Genomic DNA, 26846 nt, shown 5'->3' with positions numbered 1-26846 from the left:
AAAAGACCAGAAGAAAGGAAAGCAGTTTTTATGTAGACCTTGTCTCTATGAGTTCAATGATGCATGGAGAATTTTCAGAGGAAGTGGCTATGTTTTCTACTTAGGGGGTGCAGGGGCTCAGGTGTAGAAATATTTCTTCTTGGCTTTGTAGTAGTTTACTGGTAGAACATGGGCTGATTCATAGGGCCTCAGCGTCCTCATCCAAGGCCAGGCAGCCAAAGCTGAACTCAGGACCGTCACATTTTCCATCCCTGCAGTAAGCAGGTTTTAGTCTTAGGAGGATCCCTCTAGCTCTCTCATTTGTCATGCTGCTTCATGCTTCCTTGTCCCCTGGAACCCTCACGGCTGCTCTCTATCAGTCTCTAGTGTCTTTCAATTACTGAGAGCTGAGATTTGAAATACCAGCCTCTGCCTCTCATCCTTAGGCTGAATCAGATCCCAATACCTCACTGTGCCTGTCCTTTCTCTGCTCATCTCTGAAGAAACTGCATATTCTCTCCCTCCTGATAGCTGCATGAAACAGAGGGCTCCTCTTTCCCCCTTTGCTTGGGGGCTGAAGCTCAATTGTTTGCTTGTTCCTTGGCTCCTCATCTTTTGGTTTTAGCAGAGGCTTCCCTTTTAGTGCTCTAGGGTGATGGGAAATGATCTCCTTTACTGCTGGGAAAGGCACTATAGAAATGAAATATGTATTACATTTCTACTCATTTGATTATCTTCTTCCCCAAAGCAGTTTAGCAAATTAACGTTGAATTTGTTTTTGTTTCTGCCCAGTTTCTTTTGAGCAAGGAAAGAATTATATCCACTCAATTGTTCCCTAGATTTCTTGCCTAACTTTCTTTTCCCAGAATGATTTGCCCATAAAATAAGAGGGAAGGATGGAAACCCAACAAAGAAGATGCTGGGTCTCCTGGACAATGAGAAATGGCTGGGTGGATAGCAGTCTGTACTGGGAGCCACAGTGGGCCATTTGAGTCCCTTGGACTGTCTTTCCTAATGGAACTATAGAGAAAAAAGTAAAAGGTCATGTACATGGTTCTCATTTGGGAGCTTCTTAACATGTAGATAAGACTACTTTTGAATAGCTTTTATTAAATTAAAACACAACCATGTAGAGATTATTGTTAATGGGGTATAGTCTAAGGATAATTTAGATGACAGCTTTCAATGGAAAGCTAGGATCTGATCCACATGTATCTTGTAGGAAAGGGATACCAAGGCCGGAACTGAACACCAAGAATTGCCTGATTTCAAAGCAGTGCCTTTGAAATAAAGTTTGTAGTGCCTCATCATGGTGTCTTAGATTCTGCCATTAGGGATTATTTTCATGAAGTCCCGACAATCCCCAAAGGTCTCTTTAAAATAGAAAACAACCCTATGCTAGAAGTGAGCATGTTTTATACCACAGACATTCTCCTATGGACCCTGCTAATGCAAAATATTGGGCAGAGCCCTGCTGCTGAAGCATCATTTAGTGTAGGCGTTTGTAAGTTTTGCTGAAAGATGAAAAACAATTAGAAGAGTGTGGCAAACAGGGAATGAACTGAAAATGTCACCAATGCCTCAGCGCTTTCCTCAGCCCTCGTCTCTTTAGTATGGTTTGTTTTTATGGCAGCTGTGGAGAAAGTGCAGAGAGCAAAAGCAAGTGGACATTTCTAGAGTTCTGTAGACTTTGCAGCCTGCCAAATAGGCAGACACTATTGACGCATTGGTGCATAAGCTCTGGTTGGAATGATCCTCTGACCCTGTGCGGATTTTTGCTCAGCCATAGTCATAGAGGTCTAGAAGGTCTGAATGCAGAAGCGGCAGCAAATCCAATGTGTAGACCGAGGCCTTTTATGTTGGGCAGCAGCATCTAGCTTTACTACATGATTTCAGGACCAACCCATTCCTTTTTTCCCTTCACAAACAAGTGAGTTATTAGTATTGCAAAGCTCAGCAGTTCTAAAAGGAAAAAAACCAGAAAGGAGTAGTCCAAATGTGATGTCAATAAAAGACTAGCAGTTCTGAGATGATGTAGGAAGCTTCTGTTGTAGACTGTAGGAAGTGTGGAAGCGGAAGAGCAGGAGTCTGGAAGTGCTCAGCACATGGTTTGTGTTCTGCTTCTTTCTGAGGACCCATGCGAGGTATTAGGTCTCCATTTGCCCAGAGTTTATACCTGGGTGACAGCCAAGCTAAGCTGCTTGTGTCTCCTTGTCTTGTAGCTTCATAGTGACATGGTCAGTAGTCATTCTTCACTTAGTTTCACATGTGTCACAATTCCCAAGCTCACCCTGTGAATATGACAGGAAGACTGTCACTCCTGGGTAAATAGTTTAGTTGCTATCCAAGGGCAGATTGTGGGCAGGGCAGGCATCAACAAAGCAATCACTTGCAGAACTCGAGTAAATCATGCCTCATTAGGAAATGCCCCCTGTGGAGAGAGCTACATACAGCCTTTGGAGATTGTCAGGGGATGTAGTTAGAAATCCTGTGGCTATTTCAGATGGGCAGGTGCTAGCATGCGGTCTGCATGTTAGTCAGTAATTAGATTATTTTGACTCTTTCTTTGGTATTCTTCATATTTTATAATCCACATGAAAATCGTGAATTTTCAAACTTGGTGAGACAGGGCTTTTGAAAGGGAACACTTTTGGCTGTTTGATGCAAATCTGTTTCTTTTTAGAAGGACAGGGGCATTTGGATGGGACTTCTGGTGTTACGGCAAGACATGGTAAAATCTGTGCCCAGAATTAGAAATGAATAAAATGAATTACCAAGTGCTGGGGCCACCGGAGTCTACTTCTAATCTTACAAATAGGTCACATTCTAGGAAGCAATGACTCGGTCTGGCGGGACTAGCGGACTAAAATGGAGAGCCAAAATTAGTGTTGAGACCTAAAGGGTCACAGACAAACTTCTCTTTCTCAGAATACAGGAATGGGGGAAGTCTGCAGGGTGCAGTAACTAGTCATTTTTCTGTCATGTGATGAAATAAGTAGAACTTCTACCAAGATTGCTATTTTGTTCAAATGAGAATCTTCAGGGACCAGGAACTTGAATCAATTTCCCCTTTCCAGTTGGTATGATCCTGCCGTAAAACACTTCAAAGCAGCAGAAATAGTTTTCCTGAGAAGGCTGTTAGAAATCTATTCTGCATTTAACCTGGTTCCGATGCCCGAAAACAAATGAAGCCAGAGGTGAGAAGGACATAGGTTGGGAACCCACATCCCTCTAAGAGTGACTGCTATTGTTATTTTCATTTTTGCAGATGGTAGTGGGAAGATGAATGAAGACCTTGTCTCTACCAATCCTTTCCATACATTCTACCCCTGTTTGCTGCCAAATCCCAGGCATACATTCCTTCTTAGCCTATACCCTCTTATTTCAGTAATAATCAGTAAAGCAGAGTGGAGGGGCATCTGATCCTCTTTTGCTAGTTAACCTTAAATGAGCTCCTCTTGGGAGTGCTCTGGAATTGCTGTTTAGTCAATGGCACTCTTGAATAAAGACACTGTAATAGGTTGTTTAACTAAACAACTTAAAAAGTGGAACTTAAGCACAAGATTTCTTCTGGGCAAGAAAGATTATGACAAGCTCTTTCTTGCATTCCCTACCACATCCTGTCTGTTCCTGAGTTTTCTGGACTCCCACCCCAATACCACCATCACCTCATCTGTGAAATTAAATACCATGCTAAAGCTGGCAGGGCTTTTGGTAGAACCTATTTCAACCCTGTTATTTTACAAATTTTCCAATGGAAAGCCAGAATGGTTAAGAGACTTATCCAAGGTCACAGATGTCAGCAGGACAAACCAAGCTCAGAACCCGGATGACAGGGCCTACTGCTATCTCTATCATTCAAGGCTCTTTCTTGAAAAGTGTAATATGGATACCTGACAGTTTCTTCCAATGTTGATTCTAGGAAAAGAAAAACATTGTGGTCTAACTCTTCTGGATGCCTCAGAGAGGGTAGGATATTGACTTTAGGAAAATTCATGAGCTGAGGTCACCCTGCTTTTGAGTTTGGACAAATATTAATTAACTGCTTCTTTTGTCTTCTATTATAAAACTAGGGCTGCAGGAAGTCCTGGAATATCATACGCACCTTTCCTTTTGGGTTCAGTTTCCCCATCTCTACAATGAGAGATTTGGGTTCATTTATCTTTCAGATCCATTTCAGTTTTAGCAACACCTAGTTCTTCTTCAGTAGTTGGTATATGTCATCCCAAGGTTAGCACACAAACTTTCCTCAACTCAATATGAGGGAACCAGGGGTTTGGTTCACACTCTGATTGACTCTTTCAAGGTGAGCCAGAGCCTCAGTAGGACACTGAATCAATGCTGTGTGGCCACAGAAGGTAGAACAGCCATGACTTCCTCATTTATCAGGAACTATCTGGCTTTCACAGTGTAGACCTGGCCTTGGAAACAAGGACAACATTCCTCCAGTGTCCTCAAGAACTGAAAAACTAACAAGTGGTATCTGCTTTGGCATCCTATGGGGATACATACAGCTCATGGCAAGCTTGTCCGTGGGTCTGGCTACTCTACCTGCAGAGAATGATGTCTGTCCTCTGGTCTCAACCTCAACCTCTTTGTCACTTCTAAAGTTGTCTTTGGGGACAGATGTTGATTCTCTGTAAGACACATTTCTCTAAATCTGCTGGTCAGAGTGGGAGAGATTCAGACATACCAAATGTTATTCACACTTCACGGTGATGGAAGAAATCGTGATTTCCCCCATGCTTTCTCCACATTGCTCCATTTCCCTGTATTTTGTCTACAAAGCCTCAGAAATAACACCCCAGGACATTTATTTAACCCTTCCACATCTTAGTCATTCCTTAAGGTCAAATCAATGTAATGATAAAATTATCTCTGAAGAAGTCATGAATTCATAATGAGTAGCACATGTTTTATTTTCCTTCTTCAAATGTATTCAAATTTTTGTCAGAGCTGGAAAATACTTTATGCTTTTGGCCTACTCTGAGGCTTCTATGTGATAATTTGGGTTTAATGTATTAAAACATAATGATTTAGCAGTGAAATCTATTTCTCTTTTTGGAGTTAGTTTTGCTTTCACATAGTCTAGGCCTCTATCAATACTATCAATTTATTGATATTCCTGTCAGGCTATATATATCCAGACCTTTACAGGGATAGGATCCACTCCTGGGGGTAGTAAAGACTTTGAACCAGCTGCCCATGGTGGCACATACTTGTAATCTCAGCATAGAGATGAAGAGGCAGGAGGCTCATAAAGATTTTAAGTCAAATCCTACCTAGGCTACAAAATGAGACTCTGCCTCAGAAATCAAACCAAACCAAATAACCATTTGGAACTTGAAACTATCACTAATTCTTGCATCATGCCACTGGAAAAATAAAATCCCTCAGGCGATAAGGGGTGGAAATAGACACGTTTTAAAAGCTATTTAAGTGAGCCTGTGACATAGCTATGGTTGAGAGCCTGCGGCATAGAGCAGGGGACCAATCTTTTATGGAATCATGGTAGCAGGGGTTTCTCACCTGTGGGCATCATTGGCATGTCCAATCACCCGAGGAGAAGTCATATAGTAGGAGATGGTTAGGACTGAGTGTGGAGGGCTCTGGAGTTAATTCCTACAACAGAAGACAGCCTGGGGTTAAAATGGTTTTTAACAGGGATTTCTGAATTCCATGCCTTAGCTTCAGCCCCTGCAGCATAGTGGTTTTTGGAATGAGAACCGAAAGAAAGATGTGGTGGCTTCTCAGAAAATGGAGAGGAAAAGAAAAAAACAATAAAATAAAACTAGAATAATAGGTCGGTGGTCATGTCCATGGTGTGATTTTTAAGGACCCACTGGTTTGAAATTCAGTCATGAAAATTCAGTCCTTTGACTTAGAACTCTGTGAGTTACATTTGACTGATCTCATCATATTCCTGTCTGAGCAGACACTGTGATGAGGTACAGAGAGATCTGAAAAAGTAGTTGAGAAAGAAAGGAGATGTTGCCAAAGGGGAAACCCACTTGGTGGATTTTGCAGACAGCACCTGAACAAACATTGCTGCCTTGATTTACCACCTTTTGAAAACTACCATTCAAAACTCAAATGAACTAATAAATATTCTATGTGGATGCATATTACCCTGGTAAGGAACTCTTTGGTTCATGTAGTTAATGCTGCTCTTTCCTGATTGAACAGACAGCAGCAGAAAAGCATCCTCATATCTAGGCCTCATGGTCGAAGCTGGCCTAGGAGAGAGGCCTAGGAGATGAGGATTTTCCTCTGACTCCATGTGTGGCCTCTAGCCAGTCTCCAAACAGCTTTAGTTTCCTTGTATGTTAAACCAAGATAAATATCTCCTCTTGCCTTCCCACCCTCACTACATTGCAAAGCATCACTTTTGCCGCCTTCATTAACTTTTTCCAGAGATCAACGGGAGAAAGTATTTGAGAAGTTTTGAGATCAACTATTTGAGCTATTAGCACTGTCTTCATGCTACGAGCACTGAGGTCACTTTAGGAGAAAGAAGAGTGTAACAAGGTGTGATAATAGCGAACACAACAAACTCACTCAGGAGGCAATGTTTGTAGTGGAAGAGAAACACCAAAGAGGGTTTGGGGCTGGGGCACAAGGGAGTCAAGTCCACAATTGGTACCAGATGCCATCAGAAGCTAACGACCTGACAAACACCGTCTTCACAAACCAAATTCTTTTAAGAGGAAGTAAATGGAAATATAAGCTAGTGAAAGAATTTGCAGCAGCTGCCATGAAACCGTTTCTCACTTCATAAACAGGTTGGGTTTGCTCCCCACCACCCCTCGGGTTGTGGTCTTACTTCATGACACCTTTCCCTTTTGTGTCTTGTTTTCTGCTCTGCTGTCAACGCTGGATATACTCCTGATGTTAGATAGATGCTCATGACACCAATAGATGTGGTCCTAGCCATATTGATGGAAAGAAGCCTGTCTCAGCATGTGCTTGTCCTTCATGATGACATGGGCTCATCAGATAAAGTCACCATAAATAGCATGTGCTCTTTTGTACAAGTTCCTTGACAATCAACTGACATGAACCAGAGAGTTAAAGACCCTTTTCTAGTTCTTACTGCTGAACATGCTGAAGAAGATACAGTGGTTTGGAGATGAATGACATGTAGCATTTACAGATTTGAAGTTCTTTGGTATTATAAAGGAAGTATTCTGATCTCATTCCAAGGACAGTCAAGTTTTGACTACCTTATCCAGATATTGAGTAAAGACTCAGAAACAGCCTCATTCCTTATATTGTATACCCTCTGGTCAGCATTGGATCTGGGGAATTCACACTGACTCATTAACAATCCTGCTTTTTCCTCCCCTTATATTTCTCCTTTCTTTCAATGGGCCATATGGATATTACATCATCATAGAGGATAACTATGAGATAAGACAAGCCAAAACACCCCTTCACATCATGCATCTCCACTTCCTCTGCACTCTACCTCTCAGGCATGGACAAAAGAAATGAGAGTGTCACTGGAACAGTGTTTAAACCCCATCCATCAGGGATGTCCATTTATCACAGTTAGATCAAATCCACCTTTTGAGGGGCTACTGCTTTTTAAACCAAGTCTCAATTACAGTAGGACCTATGTACCTATTTGACAGCACTTCATTGTCTACATTCTTATACTGTTGTCCAATTTTTTGATAAAGTCATTGACCCCTAATACAAACCAAGGGCAAGGAGAGCACATCATTGGTGATGAATGATAGCTACTTTCTCTAATGATGATCACCACTGGCAAGAGTACCAAGAGTAAGAAAATATGTTGTTAGTCTCTCTCACTAGACTGAGTTCTTTAAAGATGCCATCTTTGTTATACCACCAGTGCTTAGTTTGACATCTTGAAAAGCATATGTCCTTTCGTTGTAAGAAAATTCCACTGGATCACAGACACACAGATACTCTTGTTGAATAGGAAGTCTGTTTTACCAGCTGGTGGCTACATGGGGAACTTGCTCAAATCATACAGCCCCGAAACTTACCATTCTTTGTCTTTCATGTACAAAAAAAAAAAAACCCAAAAAAACATAAAACAAACAAACAAAAAAAAAACCACATCCTAGTTGACACACTTTTGTTAGCAAGAAAAGTTAGTGAGAAGTGAAACTACAGAAACCAAAAAGTAAAGTTAATCATTTAGGAATTTTTCATGATACTGGTGCTATGGACTAGGTCTTTGATGAATAAGTCTTTGTCTCCGTTTTAGCAGGTATTAGGGGTCTACGTGCTGGTCAGAATGGTTTCTCTATCATGACATAAGTTATGCTAAGGTCTTGGGGCCTCTTACAATTTGTGTTTATTGATGAATGAATTATTGGGGCAGGATGGTTGAATCATTGTAGGATAATTTTCTTTCATGTGATTTAACACATTTTTCCATTTTAGTAACATTGACTAGTTTTGCTATCTGAAATAAGAACCAATTTAATTAAGCAAGCTTGTATTGTGTCTACTATAGCCAAGAATATGGTGATTTAAAATTGAACAGGAAGAAGTATTTCTCTTCAAGAAGTTCATACTGCTGTTGTGAGATTAAGAACATAATTAGATAATCACTGTCTTATGGGTAATTGAATGAGTAATGATTTAAGAACAAGAAAACACATATATAACAAGATTAAATTAATTGTTAGGAGGGAGTTATTTTTATACTTTCACTAAGAGATTTGAAGGAAGAAGGTAAATGAGGGAAGGTTGCTTCTTGGAGAAGGAAGGCATTTTAGAAATTTCATTAAACTGAAAAAGGCGTGGAAGTGAGAGAAACAAAAAAGAAAGGCGCCTGATAGGAAATAGATACTGAGATGGGGTTAGCTCTTTGGCAGTAGGACAGCAAAGGGGCTAGCCTGGGAACAGTATCAACCTTGTAAAGTGTGTACCCTATAAATCTTCTCCTATGAAGGAAGGGACTAAAACATCAGGGTGTGGATTATTGACTCTGTATCATAAGTATTAAATGAATAACCAGGACTGAAGTCTGGTGCTAACGCTTTAGTTAAATGCTGTGTTTCCTCTGTGTCTGGAGGCTATACTCTTCTTGCCCCACTACCTATTGCATCATTGCTGCTATCATAGTCCAGGCTCTATAATGTCCTTGAACCTTGGGGAGTTTCTGTATCTCTCTAGCTACTGGTCCAAGAAGCAATTCTATGCTAAGGCGATATCTTAGAAAGTCCCTGGTCTAATGTCTGGCATGTGATGGAGATTCAGTTCATACTGGTAGGTTTCCTTTACCTTTGCTGCTCTTCAGTAATATGGACCCATAGCCAAAGTGTTTTCATATCAACCAGTCTGTGATCTCAGATACTCAACCTCTTCACACAGGCCCTCTGGGACTTCCTTGTGATCGGTTATCCAAAGGGCCAATGCCTGATGAAACCACGGGTCTCCAGGAACTTTTTTGAGATTTGTCTTGAGTCTATTCTGATTGCTTGGGACCTAGAAATATTGCTGTTTAATGTTGCAAGCATCATTCTTTGATCTATTGGTTTCTGAGATTATCTACAACATTGGGAATCCATTTTCTACTTCATCCTATCACTAATGATTCTCTTAGAAGGGCTGCAGAAAGTTAGCTGTCCTGGTTTAAGTTTATCATGCCTCGTAGTTCTCAGGAAGGGGAGAAAGTGATGAGTTACATTTAGGATATGAAGAAAATCTTTCTGTGGTTTAGGTATATTGTTCAGAGATGTATATTGCTGCCATTTAGGCTTGCCCTAAGATATTCCAATTTTGTCATCCCCAGCTGTGCCCAACGACCATGTGAACAGGAAAGATGTACACCATTGATACTTGATCATGCAGACATGGTGAATTGTACCTCCAGTGGCCCAGGTTACATGAAGTGTTCTATCACTTGTCAAAAGGGGTACGTCCTTCAGACCAGCAGTGGGCAGTACCTCAGGACCATGCAGGTGAGTTGGAGGCTGATGAAAACAGATTGCTGTTAACTTGTCTGAGGTTCACTGTCAGCCTCCTGCTTCTCTGATTCCCTTTCGAGATTGTTGGAAGAATATAACCAAATTGCACCCCAAAACATTAAATCTGCAACCAAGGCAGGGGTTGTATCATGGTACTGAATTTTCCCATTTTTAATCCCCACCCCAAATTTCAACTGCACCATTTCCAGGATTTGGGGTAGCCTGGGGTAGTAGAATGTATTAGTGAAGAACATAGCTCAAGAGACAGATCTAGGCAAAGTTTTTGCCTACATTATCTTTTAGGTGTTCCACAGTAAGAACAAACAAGTTAAAATAATCCCTTTATATTTGTTTCTGCATTTGTAGATATTCCATACAGAAGTATTTAACTTGTTGAGTTATTGCAATGGTTGATGAGCATTATTTATAAGCTTCTAGTGGAATGATAGGCATTGTGTGCTCTCATTACTAAGCTCCTTATATTAAGAACAAGATAATCTCTCTCTTACTAAGGGCTTGGTTTCCCATCTCCTCTTAAGAAAGCTTACAGCCCTGGACAGGGGAATTTCTAGCACAAATGAACCCTTTGAAAACAATCGCATTATGAGATAGTGGAATTGTATACAAGGTAAACTACAATTGTGCTCAAAGAGAGAGCCGGAAAGATACATGATCATGGAAAAAGAATAGGCACACCATTACTGGTTAGGCATTAATTGTTTGAGAAATGGAAATGTTTCAGTTTTGTGCCAATTGATTTCTTAACAGTTTGTGAACCTATGGAAGAATTTCACTTGCTTAGACATGGTCAGAATTTAAAGACATAATTATGAATTTGAGAAAGTTTCATGAAATCACCTAGACAGAAACAGCTTTAGTGAAGCTGGAAGAATCAAATTCCTGATCTAGAAAGATCCTCTATCTTCTGTTCTTAACTCAGGCAAAGATACTTCATGCTGAATACATATGAATACTCAACAAATAACTTGAGTTATTTCTACACGTGTGTGGTAGGTTAGGATAAGCAGAGAAGAAAGACTATATTTGTCATGCATTAAAGTTGGACAAATTTAAAACAAAATGGTCAATACCCAAAAAAGCCAAGAGAAAAGCCAGGCATTACACATGGAGTTTAGAGACAGTCTTTAAATGATTAGTGGTTTGCTGCAGTTTGAACCAGACCTCCCAACTGTGCTAAGTGTGAGAAGAACCTGGTTAGAAGGAGGATGGGGGATCACACTTGCCAAACACATGGTGGAGTAAGCAATGGCGCCCTTCAGCTGACCAGCCACTGTCACCCGACTCTGGCCCCATGCAGGAAATTGTACAATCCCAGCTCATGATCACAAGACAGTGGGGATATTTGCTTTCTGTTGACATGAGAACTGAAGCTAAATAGAAAAATGTGTCTGGCTTTGACTTGGATCCTTCTGGCTGGCAACAGGGACACACTGGAAAGCAGAGAAAAGCACTATGCTAAGATGTAGTGTCAGGGGTGATAGGTGCCTTCAGCGGTCATTGGACCTTTGGCTTGTGTGCCAGTGTGGTCACCTGATGGGATGCCTGCAGTTTCATCATAGAGACTCTCCTGTCTGTCTTTGATCTTTAGCCCCATGGCCAGATGCTTGTTTTCCTCAAATAAGCCATGAGTTTCACAGTCAGTAAGTGCAGCTCATCTCATACCTGGCTGGATGCCTTCTTCTCCCATCTCCCCTGAGCTGCTCAAAAGTCCCAATGATCTTTCAAGCCCTGTACCTATGTCAAGCTCTTTCTGCCTGAAGATGGCAGTCCCTCTTCCTGGCTCCTCGGGTGTTGCCCTCCCCACTCATGCCTGATGATAGGCTTTCATTCCTCAGAGTTATTGCTTTCTTCTGGAATGTTTTTTTTTATTTCTCTTATTTCTAATTTATATTCTTTATGTTGTATTCTCTCTAACCATTAGAGAAGGCTGTCGGACCATATTAAACCAAATTAAAATATAGTGCTGGCACCTGCCAACTTGATTTTTTTCCTTTTGTTTTCTTAGCCACTGATTCGGTGATTTGCTCCACTCATAAACTTTTAGCCCGTGGGAAGCATCTAGTTTAGTACAGGACCAGGCCCTTCTGGGTACTCCATGCATATTTTCTCATTTATTTAATGGCAATGTACTCTAGACCTGCCCACTGAAATGGCAAGTTTAGGAACATGGCTAGACTCACTCCCATTTTCTACAGGTTGGATAGAAGCTCCTGTGTGTATTAACTCTCTTAGGTACTACTCATCATTCTTGACACAGGTAATTATTTTTAGTAGCATTATCAGTATGTTTATTAATAAGGGTGCCAGTAGGAAGTAGATACCACGTAACTTATTTGCATGGTAGTGAGCAATCTAGTCAACATCTATGTGTCTTAGTGTTTGTATCCAAAATAGAAAGGATTGTTTTGAGTATGAAAGCTAAACAGTATACGAAAAGTATTTTTATCAGTTACAAAATTCAATACAAACCCTATGCTAGGTGTTACCTCTTATTTCTTATTTATTTTACTTTGAGTTTTTGAGAGCGGACCTCACTCTCTAACCTAATCTAGTGTTGAATTCACAGCACCTTGCTCCAAAGTAGGTAATTTAAGAGAAGTTTATAAGCAGACTTCTGAAAAAGATGTAGGTAGTATCTAAGGAATTGCTGCTTGATGTATAATAGCCCAGAGTAATGGGGCTCTGTTCTCACCCTTAAGCCTGAAAGATTGGCTCTGTGGAACAGCAGATCCTATGGGATCTAAGATCAGAACAAGGTAGATGTCACTGGATGAGTCAGTCTGCAGCCATCCCTTCAGGAGGGAACAGAGAGAATACGCACCCAGGACTTCCTTTTCTCTTGTCCTCTCCAGTCTGTCCCCAGGTCCTAGAGTAGACATGCATGCCCAAGTAGGAGGCTTGAGATCCTGGGCCCAGAGCAGGTTGGACAGAGATTGAAAATAGATAGGTCAGAGCAAGGAAAGAGCAGCCTGAAGGCATGGCTTGGAAGGGCAGTGCCCTAGTGCCTCCCTGGTACACACAGCCTCCCTCCATCAGCATCCTCCCCAAGCAGTGCATCATAGGAAAGGACAAAGGCAGAATGGTTGCACAAATGACCACTGAGATGCTACCCAAGTCGGGAAGCCAATATGATAGATATTATATATGACTTTGACAGAAGTACGTTCTCTGTTTCCAGAAAGGGATTCTCCTCACTTGCTCCTCTGGCCACTGGGACAAGGATGTGAGCTGTACTCGCCTTGACTGTGGTGTTCCTGATTCATCCTTGGTGAATTATGCAAACTTCTCCTGCTTGGAGGGTACTGACTTTCTGAAACGCTGCTCCATCTCATGTGTCCCACCAGCCAAGCTCCAAGGTATTGTATGGCCAACTGGGGAAGTGAATGTGAGCTCCCTTCATTCCCTCACTCTTTAGGGGTGGGTACTTTTGTACTATTTTTCACCCATGGATGCTTCGAAATTGCTGTTCTCTGATACCCTCTTGCGACAACACAATATCCCCTCACATATCACTAATTTTTGTTCCCGAAACACGTATAGAGATGTCTTGGATTAAGGTGTCATTAATAATGAATGAAACTTAGTCTTTGTTTCTTGTTTTTATATGCATTCTCTGAATAAGGCCAATTAGCACAATTGTCCTGATAATATTAACAACTGAGGTGCATGCTATTAAGTTTTAATATGCATAGACATTCTGCATTAGATATGTTTTGTTTTATTTTATAAATTAGGAGAGCACAGTTACATAATGTATCCTTGGCTGTGTTGCTATTTGAGAAGAAGGGGTGCTGGACCTGGCTCTAACTGACTACCACACCTTGCTCTTTATCTATACTTCTCAGCCTTCAGTATGTTACACAATGACTCATTGCCTATGCAGATTCCTCAGTCTTACTCTGAGATGTGGTTTAGTAGGTTGGCAGGCTAGTGATGTTAATGCTGGCAGTCCTAGTTTACATTGGGAGAAACCAGATTACAGAGAGTCACATGGTATGGTATTAAAGCTTGGAACTCTGTATCCAAACCACCTATCTCAAATACAGACTCTGCTTTTGGACAGACTCCATTTTCTTATCTGCCTGATAGAGGCTAGCCAGAATCTATTTGATCAGTTGTTTGCTGTTTGGAATTTACATGTGTTTGCACAAGCAGAAACTTAGAATAGTACCTGGTATATAATCACTATTAAAGTGCAAACTGTCATTATTTTAATACTACCCATAATACTATTACTGATGTATATTTGCTACTTGTAGGTAGGAAGAAAGGCAATGATTTGATTGGTAGCTCTTCTTTCATTAAGATTACGGAATCTTTATGTGATGTTATGGCATGTGAGACCTCACCGAGATCTGTAGAGTACGAACATACAGGATCAGCATTTGATGGGAAATTTTAGAGACACTGCTCAACAAAGAATAATGGGACTTGAAGAAAGCCAGTATATTTGTTTGTTGCCTAGGTTTTTGTTCTTTGTCTGTGTGTCTCTGTTCTGAGCATCATGTGATTCTCTTTCCTGGAGTCAGGACTGAGCCCGTGGCTGACTTGTCTTGAAGATGGACTCTGGTCTCTCCCTGAAGTCTACTGCAAGTTGGAATGTGATGCTCCTCCAGTTATTCCAAATGCAAATTTGCTCCTGCCACATTGCCTAGAAGGCAACCACGATGTGGGCACCATCTGCAAATATGAATGCAAACCAGGCTACTATGTGATGGAGAGTGCAGGGATTCAAGGCAGGAAGTAAGTGTTCATGTATTTGGTCTCATAGTTTCCTTACCTTGCACCATGCTCCTGTTCCCTAATGGCAAATTGCAGATCATTTCTTCCTAGGATACCCGCTGTTTATTGTGTTTGCTTTTCTGTATAACTTCTTTATACCTGCACAGACATACTCTTCAGTCATGACAGGCAGGAGTCCAGGTGTTTCTTATGAAGGCATTGTTTCCCATGAGAGATTCCATAGTCTCATGCAGGTGTATTTGGGGGAAAACCCTTAGAATTAAAATGATGAACCTCCTAAATATTATTTAGGTTGTCTGAGTCCAGCTCAATGCTAGCACAATTTCATTAGTATAACTCAAACTGAGGCTCATAGAGATGTGCCTGACTGAGCCCTGGGGTGTTTATTACATGTGTAGTATGTGGAAGGTTTCTTTCTCTGCCTTAGTTTTCTTTACTGGAAAATGGGATAATAATAAACACCCACCTGATAGAACTGATGAAGGGGCTTATTGAATGAGTATGTATTACACAGACTTAATAAGCTATTTTTAAAATTGAATACAACACCTTTAGCGATCTCCATTGTTATTTTCATCATTCTGTATTTTCTTCCATGAACCTTATTGGAGGGTGGCAGGAGAAAGGCGGGGCAAAGTGCTCAGGGATGAGTGACAGGTGAAGAGATGACAGACATTTAGGGTGGAGAAGAAAGAACAGGGCATTTAGGATGGGAGAGCTAATGGTAGAGGGGCAACAATCATTTCTCTGAGCTCGTAGCTAAGCTTTATATTGGGAAAATGAGATTTCCACTGGGGATTCTGGGTTTTCAGCCCCCCTCTCACATTCCTGTCCCTGAGCAGGAGCACTTGAGAGCCATTTGTGGGTGCAATTTTTCTGGCTAAGAAACTGGACACTTGCATCATACTGTCACCATCAGTTTGGTCTTGAAAATTTACGTTTTCAAGCACTGTGCTCAGGAGAGATTAAATTATTTACCATGCTGTGTAAACTGATTAAATCTTCGTTTACACCTGTTTATAGAGCAGGCAACAAATTGGTAATCAGAAGTTTGCAAGTTGAGCATAAATCTCTGTCGCTTGTGGCTTGTGTTTGCCCAGTGAACTATGTCTGCCTCGTTTTCACTTGTGTGGAAAAAGCCCAAAGCTGGACCGATGGGGTCCCAAAATTCTTCTTAGGACATACCCTTCAGAGGGGAAGGAACTGAGGAAAGCAGGCAGGGAAGACAGTTCCAGGAAAACAAGCACAAACTGATTTTATGGAATTGTATGAAACAGTGTATGTGTGTGTATGTGGGGGGCGGGGGCAGAGCTGCTTGAGGACTCAGATTTGCAACCTGTTGGCATGGTAATGAGCAATCTAGTCTATATATCCACGTGTCTTCAGTTTTATATTCACAGTAGGGAGGGGAATCATCATTTCTCTGCGATTGTTTGGGTTATAAAATTTGGACAGTATATTGAAAGTGTTCTATAACTTATGAAGTTCAATGCATATGCTATGCAAGGTGTTGCTTCACATTTCTTCTTATTTATTTATTTTACTTTGGGTTTTTGAGACAGGGTCTTACTCTGCAGCCCAGGCTTGCTTGTAGCTGGAGTTTTCCTACCTGGGCCATGGTCAGGACAAATCTCTCTCACCCTTTTCTCCGGATCCCGCCAAGTCCCGCAGCCACTCAGACCCAACCAAGAAAACACACAGAGACTTATATTGCTTACAAACTGTATGGCCGTGGCAGGCTTCTTGTTATCTAGTTCTTCTATCTTAAATTAACCCACATCTATTAGTCTATAATTTGCCACAAGGCTCGTGGCTTACTGGTCAGTACCTTACATCTTGCCTGTCATGGCAGCAGCTGGTAGTGTCTCTCTGACTCAGCCTTCCACTTCCCAGACTTGCTTTAAATTCAGAGCAATCCTCTTGCCTCAACTCAATCTCTTAAGTGCTAGGCTGGTTTTGTTGTTGTTGTTTGTTTGTTTGTTTGAAGAAGGAAAACAGCTATAAAATTTTCAGCTGAATGCATTCCCTTCTTGATTTTTCTGAGATTTGTTGTTGCAAGAGAAATGAAGTCTAAGTGCTGACTTTGCCTTCTGAACTCCCTGCCATAGTTTCATCCTATTCCGCCTGCTCTGTGCCTCTTTATTTAATAATAAAGACCCAGGCACTATACCCAGGCAGTGACACCTTAAAGACAGAATCAAAAGCCGTGGATAATAGCACATTCTTGAAATCTCCAGTACTTGGGAGGTGAAGGCCGGATGACCAGGAGTTCAAAGCCATCCTTAGCTACATAGCAAGTTCAAGGGCCGCCTGAGCTACATTACATTAGTTCTACAAAAAGCAAAGAAACATAAGACAAAAGCTAAAATAAAAAATAAAAATAAAAGCAACACAGAAAACACATTAAACACTTCTAAAGATCCAACAGACTTCATGTTAGGACACTGTAGATACATACTGCTCCCTGAAACCTCTCCTCGTCAGCTCTTTGACCTCCTGCCCCAGTTTTTCTTTTTCTTTCTGCCTCTTCTCAATTTCCTTCCCACTTTCTTCCCTCTGCATGATTCTCCAATGGCCATTTTCCCCTGAGTTCTCTTTTCTTCTTTTAAAGGAAGAGTTGTTTATTTATTTTTATTTATGTGTATGTGTGAGAGGCCACATGAGTTTATGTTTACCACTTGCATGCAGTTACTACTGGTACAGACGTCAGAACATACTCAGATTCCCTAGATTTGGAGTTACAGTAGAATGTGAATCAACCAGTGTGGGTACAGGGAACCAAATCAGAGTCCTCTGCAAGAGTAGTAAGTGTTCTTAACCACTTAGCCAACTCTCCCGTCCCCTACTTTCTTTCTTGATCTGCATACTTGTCAGGGTTGAAGTTTTTCAGTCTATAACCTTGATTGAGGTCACATGTTGACAATTCCCAGACTCATACCTCCTACTACAAACTCTTCCCTTGATGCCTATAAGCATTCCACAAGCCAAATATCTAGGGATGCAGCCACTGGAATATCCCATCTACATCCCTGATTCCTAACTACACAACGGAGAGCCTATAACAAATCATTTAAAATCTGCACATCTCTCTGCCCCCGTGATGCTGGTGGACCCTGAAGCCTGCACAGCACTTAGGACTCTGTGGTGTCTTGTGCTAGCTAGTCAATCAACCAACAGCATGTTATTAACAACAGTGTGTTATACGACTTTTGACCTACAGTATGTACAATGGGTTTATTAAGATTTGCCTCCACTTAAGTCAAGGCACATCTATATACCAGAATTTCTAGGGGGTGTGATCCAGGCACTAACATCTTGAAAATTTCCTTGAGTTCCTTTGCTGTTCATCATGCACTGATCTAGGAGCAACTTTGCCCTTGTTGGGACAATATGCACACTGAAATTTTGGCAACAAGTAAGTTAATAAACAACCTGTATTTAAAAGTAATAGTGTATTGACTCTTTACATGGCATATATTTTTGCATATAGTTTTGTGTATTATCTATTTTTAAAGATAATAGAGGAAATACAAACCGAATTGTAACCCCATAAACCAGTGATGATTACAAAGTTTTAGGACTTATCATCCCTTCAAATAATCCACACAACTTGAATCTCTTTTCATCTGTGTCTAGACATTTCTTCCACCTACATACCACCATTAATCACTACTCTGCTATTTCATTAACCTGACTTCCAAGAAAGCTAAAATAAATGTGTTGAGTTATATTTTACCCAAAGACCATATTATATTCTCCATTCTCTTTTACTCCCATGGGTGCTTTTCTCTCATGACATGCTGTCTTTATGTGTGAAGGTTAAGTTAACCTCATTAGGGACCCTAATTAATTTAATTCTAAATTATCCTGGCCTTATGACTTTGCTTTGTAGTCTCTCTTATAAATCATTCATCAATATACCATCCATAAAGTAGTACAGAAGTCAGTTGTTTTCAAAGGAATTGTAAATAGCTGTCCTATGCTAGTACTTCTTATGACATCAACTTTTTCAAAGTACACACACACAAAATGTTCTATAAACTGACGATCAAAACTGTAGGCTTCACATTGTGATTACTTTCATTGGGTGGTAGTAAACACCTTCAATTGTGCTTTGTCTAGTTTGACTTGTGGGAAGAGCCTGGGGTGGGCGTGGAGGGGTGGACACAAAGTACATATTTGACCCTTCTCTATATACAAAGAAAAACTGCTTTGTATAGCATAAAATGAAACAGCTGAAGTCCAGGGTACTCTTCTGTTGTTTGGATGAGAACCATGGAGGTGATAATGATTCCTTGTTATGTGCTATGAGCACTAAGAATTTTGGCTACTTCACTCCATGTATTTCTCATGAAAATAATATATTTTATTATTAATGATATTCTAGTACAATGTCTTGTGTTAAAGTAGTATATAAATTGATATATATATATATACATTACATATATTATCTATTATCTATTATATGTGTATGTTGTATATTATTATCACCCATTACAAAAAGGAAATAGACTGAAAGTTAGGTGTTACCTTTGATCATCTGGCCAATAAATGGCCATATTGAGATTAAAGTCATCTTAACACCAAGGGTTATACTCTGGACTAATAATACTTTTGATCAAGAGTAAAGAATTTCATTTTTCTGGTCTCCTTTTCCTCATTTGTAAAATAAACTTTTAAATGATTTCTAGTGCTAAAAGTTTGCATTCTATTTCCTGTATCGATGGAACAGATATGAAGGACCAAGACTTTGGTATACTGCCATTGAAAAGTAATGTATAAATTGTTAACACCAAAATGTCAAGGTTTGTTATAAACACAAGCACTGTGCTACATGGATTTAGTAGAAAATATTTTGGGGAATCTTACAGTAATTCCCAACAAACTTAGTCTGAATGAACAACCGAAGTTTCTAGTCATTGTTAACTGGGTTTCGTTAATCATTCTTCATTCACAACCCATAGGACTAGATGTAGATTTCATTTGAAAACAGAATACTAGGATTTTTTCCTCTTTAGATTTATAGACTTGTGAGAACCCTAAAAGTGCTAAAGAAGATGATTGAGTCGAAAAGACTAAAAGATGTTTCTGTAGTCAAGTTTTATCTCATGGCTTAGGGTGTGGGTTTAGTGAGACTTGATCTTGAATGGCAACTCCGCTTGCTTATTGTTTTTTTAACTTAGACATGTCACCACTCTACTATTGTTAGAATAAACTATCCCCATTCTAATTCACAAGATAGAGTGAATAGGAGCACTGGAAAGTCCTGTAAAGATTAAATGATTAAACATAAAAACTGAACACAATTTCTGGTTGTATTTTCTTGGCTCAGCCATGGCTTTTGCTATTTATACTCATCATCACTGCTACCACCAGCTTCACTATTTGTCCTGTCACCACTGAATTGACCATTACTATCATTACTACGGCCACCACTATTACCACTACCACCACCATTACCACTACCACCATTGTCACCATCGTGACTACCATCATGGCCATCATCTTCACTGTCACCATTATTTCTACCACCTATCATCATCATTGTTATCACTACTACCACCAACATCCTGGCTTCCCCTAACACAGTAACTCTTGCTGAGTAACACACCCTGCTGATGTGTAAAATGGGAATACTATTTTTTAGCAATGAATATTCTCAGATATAGTTTTTTTATTCAATGACCATTCTCTTCCTTCTATAGTTTCCATATCCCTGAAAAACAACCTAGAGACCAAAAAAATTGGAAATGTCATTCAAGGATAGTTCTTCAGTAGCCAGATGAAGGAAAAGTACATTTTCCGATCTGTAAAAGAAATGCACACCAAAACAAAGATTTTTGAACTAAAAATATACACTCCCCCGACTCCCTTAATTGGAGCCTTCTCCACAGGCTTCATATCATCCCACTTCACCATGCTGACATAAAAGTGGACCACAAAACAATAAAATTATATGTGAGAGAAAGTAAGTGGAAATAAAATAGCAATAGAGAGCTGAACAGACTTCAAAATTAGCATAGGCATATTATGCCAGTCTGGTGTGGAAGAAGAAGGGCCAAGGCCCTCATGGAGGTCTTACCTTGATTTTCATTTGACTCTCTACATCTTTTTGAACAATAGATTGAATTTCAACTGATTTTATTCTACCATGGGATGTGGTAGGAAGATGTGACTAATGAACTGCCAATGTGAAGTGAAACAATATTACAATTCCTGAAATATACTGGATTTATAACTTTTCAAAACAGTAATCTATCTGACGTATAAACACTATGTCATAACATTGCATACACACGTGACGAGGTTATAACTGTGTGTGTCTGTACTATCTGTAACCCAAGTAAGAACAGCACTGTAATCTCTCTGTATACTCATGCATCTGTAAGACATAGAAATTTGTTTTCTTTCCATTAAGACTCTGCCTGGCTTTATAATTAGTGTTTATAGTAAATACATTCAAAGTTTATCCTTGGAGTCCTCAATTCTCTTGCCATTGTAGTACCGTGTGAGCCTTAAACTAATTCATTACAGCTTCTTTTGGCTTCAATATGACTGAGCCTCTGCAAGCTTTGGCCACTCAAATACACACCTGGGCACAGGCCAACACCTACCTCAGGCTTTACAGGGCTGGCAGTGGGTTCTTGGGCCTTTACTTAGAACACCGGACTCAAAAATGTCCCTGTGACCTTCATTTCCAAACAATGGAGCATCTTACTGTAAAATTTGCTGCTCTGTGTCAACTGCCAATTTCTGTATTAATTGAAAAAAATTAAATGTAAACAATGCTTACTTTTAATGGATAAAGCAGTAAGACTTTTAGCAACATGCGACTTCATACCCCATTGTTGTTTCTCATCTGCCTTTGGCTCGTCCTGACTGCATTTCTGGCTCTAGTAACTCTTGGGTGGGTGAGCATTTTGGTAGTGACCTTGCCTTGTTCTTTAACAATGGGGTCAGGGCAGGCCAGACTGATTCATGAATGCTCCCCTGGGGGATTCTGGGTGGGTCAGCAATATGAAGAATTAAGTCCAGTTAGAGTACTGACTGAGTGGAATGTTAACATCTCACACATATACACACACTTAGGTCATCAGTACTTACTAGTCATTTCAGCCATTTAGTGAGTAGATACTACTCATTGTGTTACTTATAATAATGGTTTCTTATAATAATGAAAGAAATGTGTGATCTTCTCTGTTTTTTCAACTATGAAAACTGAGAACAAGAGAGGCAAAAAGAGCCAACGCTTCAGTTTTAATGCTAGTCATCTGCTTCTACAGCCTGTTTCGAGTCGTTCTGTCACACTTAATGGTAATGATCATCCAGTGCAGTCACTACACATATGTCTTGGAGGTCACTGTGACTGAATTGTCCCACTCTTGCTTTTTTTTTTTTTAAATTCTCTCATATATCACATCCCGACCATTTTCACCTCTCTCTACTCCTCCTAGTACCTTTCCCCATCTCTCCTCTCCCCCGAGATCCACTCCCCCTCTGTTTCCCTTCAGAATAGAGCAGGCCTCCCAGGAATATTAATTGAATACGGCATAACAAGTTACAATAAGACTAAGTGCATACCCTCATATCAAGACTGGATGAGGCAACCCAGTAGGAGGGAAGGGTTCCCAAGAGCAATCAAAAGAGTCAGAGATAACCCCATTAACACTGTTAGGAGTCCCACAAGAAAATCCAGCTACACAACCATAATGTATAAGCAGAGGACCTAGCCCAGCCCCATACATGATCTCTGATTATCCCTTTAGGCTCTGTGAACCCCTACTTGAGTCCTGCTTAGTTGATTCTGTGAGCCACATTTTTAGGGTGTCCTTGACCCCTCTGGTTTCTATAATCATTCTTCCCCTTCTTCCTTGGTTCTGCCTAATGTTTGGTTGTGGGTCTCTGCATCTGTTTCCATCAGTTGCTAGATAAAGCCGCTCTGATGATGATTGGGCTAGGCTCTAGTCTATGAGTATAGCAAAATATCATTAAGAATCATTTCATTGACTTTTTTTTTGTCAGTCATGTTTGGTTCTGTCCTAGGTCTCTGGGCTGTCCAGTCTTTGGTTCCTGGCCATTCATGCAATGGTCAGGCATGGGGTCCCTCTCATGGCATGGGCCTCAAGTTGGATAAGTCATTGATTGGCCACTCCCACAAATTCTGTGCCACTATTACCTCAGCACATCTCATAAACAGGACAAATTGTAGGTTTTGTGACTGGGTTGATGTTCCAATCCCTCTACTGGAAACTATACCTGGTTACAGAAGATGTTGGGTTCAGGCTCTGTATCCCCCATTACTAGGACTCTTCGCTAGGGTCACCCTCATAGATTCTAGGGAGTTTCCATTGCACTAGGTTTCCACATTGGCCTCCAAATGCCCTCCATTCAAGTTGTCTCTCCCAGTGCTCTCTCCCTCTACCCCCATCCCTCCTGTTTCTATCCCCACATGTGCCCAGTCCACCTGCAAATAAATTCTATTTCCCCTTCCCAGTGGGCTCTCCTTGTTATTTAGCCTCTCTGAGACTGTGGATTGTAGCATGACTATCCTATAACTAACTGCTAATATCCACTTGTAAGTGAGTACATACCATGTTTGTCTTTCTGGGACTGAGCTACCTCACTCAGGATGATTTTTTTCTAGCTCCATCCATTTGCCTGCAAATTTCAAGATGTCTTTTTTTTTTAAACAGCTGAGTAATTATGTAAATATACCACATTATCCATTCTTCGGTTGAGGAACATCTAGGTTGTTTCCAGTTTCTGGTTATTACGAATAAAGCTGCTATGAACATAGTTGAGCAAGTGTTTTTTGGTAGAACATAGCATCCTTTGGGTATATGCCCATGAGTGGTATAGCTGGATCTTGAGGTAGATCGAGTCCCATTTTTCTGAGGAAACTCCACATTGGTTTTCAAAGTGGCTGTACAAGTTTACACTTCCACCAGCAATGGAGGAGTGTTCCCTTTGTTCCACATCCTCACCAGTATGAGCTGTCACTTGTGTTTTTGATATCAGCCATTCTGACAGGTGTCAGATGGAATCTCAAAGTCATTTTGATTTACGTTTCCCTGATGACTAAGGATGTTGAGCAATTCCTTAAATGTCTTTCAGCCACTTGAGATTCTTCTGCTAAGAATTCTCTATTTAAATCTATACCTCATTTTAAGAATTGGATTATTTGGATTGTTGATGTCTAGGTTTTTTTATTTCATATATATTTATTTATTATATATTTTTGATATTAGCCCTCTGTCAGATGTGGAGTTGGTGAAAATCTTTTCCCATTCTGTAGGCTGCCGTTTTGTTCTAACGTCAGTGTCCTTTGCCCTACAGAAGCTTTTGAGTTTCATGAGGTCCCATTTATTAATTGGTGGTCTTCGTGACTGTGCTATTGCTGTTCTGTTCAGGAAGTAGTCTCCCGTCTCAATGCATTCCAACTCTTGCTTTTCACATGGAAGAATCTGACATAGAAAGTGTTAACTAGCTCACTCCTCTCATCCATATCAAGGTACAATACACCAGGAGAATGGCATGCAGAGGCTTTTCTGTACACTTTCCAATCAACAGGTACCTATGGCTTCCCAGACACTCTAGTTACACATTAGTAACTGAGATCTTATTGTTGCCCTGGTTTCTAGGCAAGGGACTGTAGAAAGCCCTTTGCTTTCTGAAAGAACAACAGTGGCAGAAAGTGGTTCATTGGGTGAAGCCCCAGACAAAAGTGTGGGCATGTATTGAAAGATTGAAAGTCCTTACTTAATGTAAGTACTTACTGTCAACCCTGTCTGTAGTTGGACAGACAGACTGACAGAAGCAGGGCTGTAAAGATACTGGGAAGAGTCTGAAGAGTATTTTGTACTGAAACTTTTAAAGATGGGAAAATAATTTGTAGCAAAGGAGATAAACTGTCCTCAAAATTGAGTATATACAGTTTTTTTTATCTTTTCTGAAAAAAAAAAATGTCTTCTTGGATTCACACCAGGCTTTCCCCATTAGCTGACTCCTCACTATAACAGGAGGGAAAGAGAAAGATACTTATCTATATCTATATGTATTTATGTGTGTATGTATGTTTGTATGCATGGAAAGAAATAGAGAGAGAGAGACAGAGAGACAGAGACAGAGACAGAAAGGGGCATACTTCATAATTCTCTTATGACTGGCCAAGATCACTGACTATTCATTTTTTATAACTCTGGGATTTTTTACTTTGAGATAATTTAATTACATTTCTTCCTTCCTTTTTCTCCCTCCAAATACTCCTGTATACTCTTCATTAATCTTTTTCAAATGGATGGCTTCTTTTTTCACTAATTGTTATTGCATCACACACACACACACACACACACACACACACACACACACACACACACATACACACACACACACACACACACACACACACACTCCGAATAGAACCTGATCAGTCCCTATAACACTACCTGTAGATGTTTTCAGCGCTGACTGTTTGGCACTGGGCAACTATTTGATGTGCTCTTTGCTCTTCCCTGGGGAAGGCCACCTTTCCCATCCCCAGTATTCCTCCATTGCCTAGAGTTCTTTGTGTAGAGTTGATACCTCGTGGGCTTTTTTCTATCCCATTTGGCATGTTCTTATTGTTCAGCTCACATTTGAACAGTCATGCTGGTGAGACTTTATGAGTGTAGCTTCTGGTATTACCGGTAGATACAATCTCATAGCAAATTCCCTGTTCCTCTGGCTCTTACAATCTTTTCAGTCTTTCTTCTGCAATGTTCCGTAAGGGTTAGGGGTGGAATAGTGGGCATACAACTCTGTATTTTGGTTGGTTGTGGTTTTCTGTAGTGGTCTCCATTTGTTGCAAAGGAAGTTTCCTTGATGATGGGTGAAGACTGCACTTACCTGTTTATATATTGTTGTTAGGGATTATGCTGGTTTGGTAAATTAATGGTAGTAGATTCTCTCCTTCAATACTTCTTAAATCTTACATGCATGTTTCTTTAGTCTACCTATTATTCTCTTTCTTGACCAAACAAACCTACCTCAAAGCATTCCTTTCCTTATATACTTCATGTCTCCTGGTAGCTCCCTCCTAGGCTGTTAGTTTGAGTAAATTTTAATAAGAATGGCACCATAGGCTCATGTATTTGAATGCTTATATACTAGAGAGTGGAACTTTTATATAGGAGTTGAAGGATTCGGAGTTGTGGCCTTGTTGGAGGAAATGTGTCACTAGGGGTGGGCTTTGAGGTTTCAAACACCCACACAAGGTCTAGTCAGTCAGTCAGTCTATCTGTCTGTCTGTCTGTCTCTCTCTCTGGACCAGAATGTGAAGGTCTCAGATACTGCTCCAATGCCTGTCTGTATGCTGCCATGCTCCCTACCATGATGATAATGGACTCAGCTTCTGAAACTGTAAGCCAGCCCCCAATTAAATGATTCTTTTTGTAAGAGTTGCCTTGGTCATGGTCTCTTCACAGCAATAGAACAGTGAGCAAGACAAGGCTCCTGTAAATTAGTGTTCTGGCATTATTACCATACTTATATTTGTCTTCCAAGCTGTGGGACCTGATGTAACAAACAAACAACACACACACACACACATACACACACACACACACACACACACATATAATGCTTAATCTTAAAATATTATATATATTTGATGCTTAATAAATAATTGTTCAATGAATGTGGAAATGGACATACAGGTAGATGATGCAAAAATGGTAAAGACCAGAGGTTCCTACTAAATGTTTCCATGTTTTAGGTTCTGATAATCCTTGCCTCTCCGTGTGATTTCTAGTTCTTCAAACATATACCAATGGGAAGAGATATTAGGAATCTGAGTAACTGTAATAATTGTGTGCATTTAGATTTAAATTGCATGAGACATCTCAGGTTTTGGGAAGTAACCCAAGTGTGTTCTGTATGAGAAATTCCATCAGATGTAGCGAAGTGGGCCAGAAACATAACAAAACAGATTAAGTACCATTGAACTTAAAAATTAGAAATGCTGTGGGTGAGCTAGTGAGAAAGGTTTGAGAAGTAATTATAAGTCTGAAGAGCTCAGGCCCAGGGAGAGGGTGTTCCTGCACCTACCAGCTGGGGACCTAAACTATTAGCAACAAAGTATCCAAAGACAGAAGCACAGAGTCGGGCATGACACTG

General features: G+C 40.4%; 1 protein-coding gene across 1 annotated transcript in view; it reads left to right on the top strand.

Annotated features, from left to right (window-relative positions):
• Pappa2 (pappalysin 2) overlaps positions 1–26846 on the top strand; it is a 253241-nt gene that overhangs the window by 156892 nt on the left and 69503 nt on the right. Inside the window, exons 15-17 of the mRNA XM_052737329.1 lie at positions 9755–9923; positions 13129–13306; positions 14480–14693. Of these exons, the coding sequence (XP_052593289.1) occupies positions 9755–9923; positions 13129–13306; positions 14480–14693 (561 nt within the window). The remainder of the gene's footprint in view (positions 1–9754; positions 9924–13128; positions 13307–14479; positions 14694–26846) is intronic.

The sequence above is a fragment of the Peromyscus californicus genome, unplaced genomic scaffold (genome assembly GCF_007827085.1).
Source record: "Peromyscus californicus insignis strain IS unplaced genomic scaffold, ASM782708v3 Scaffold_14__1_contigs__length_90479793_seg_2, whole genome shotgun sequence".
NCBI lineage: Eukaryota > Metazoa > Chordata > Mammalia > Rodentia > Cricetidae > Peromyscus > Peromyscus californicus.
The sequence above is the reverse complement of the archived record's forward strand: the minus strand, read 5'-3'. Positions and strand labels throughout refer to the sequence as shown.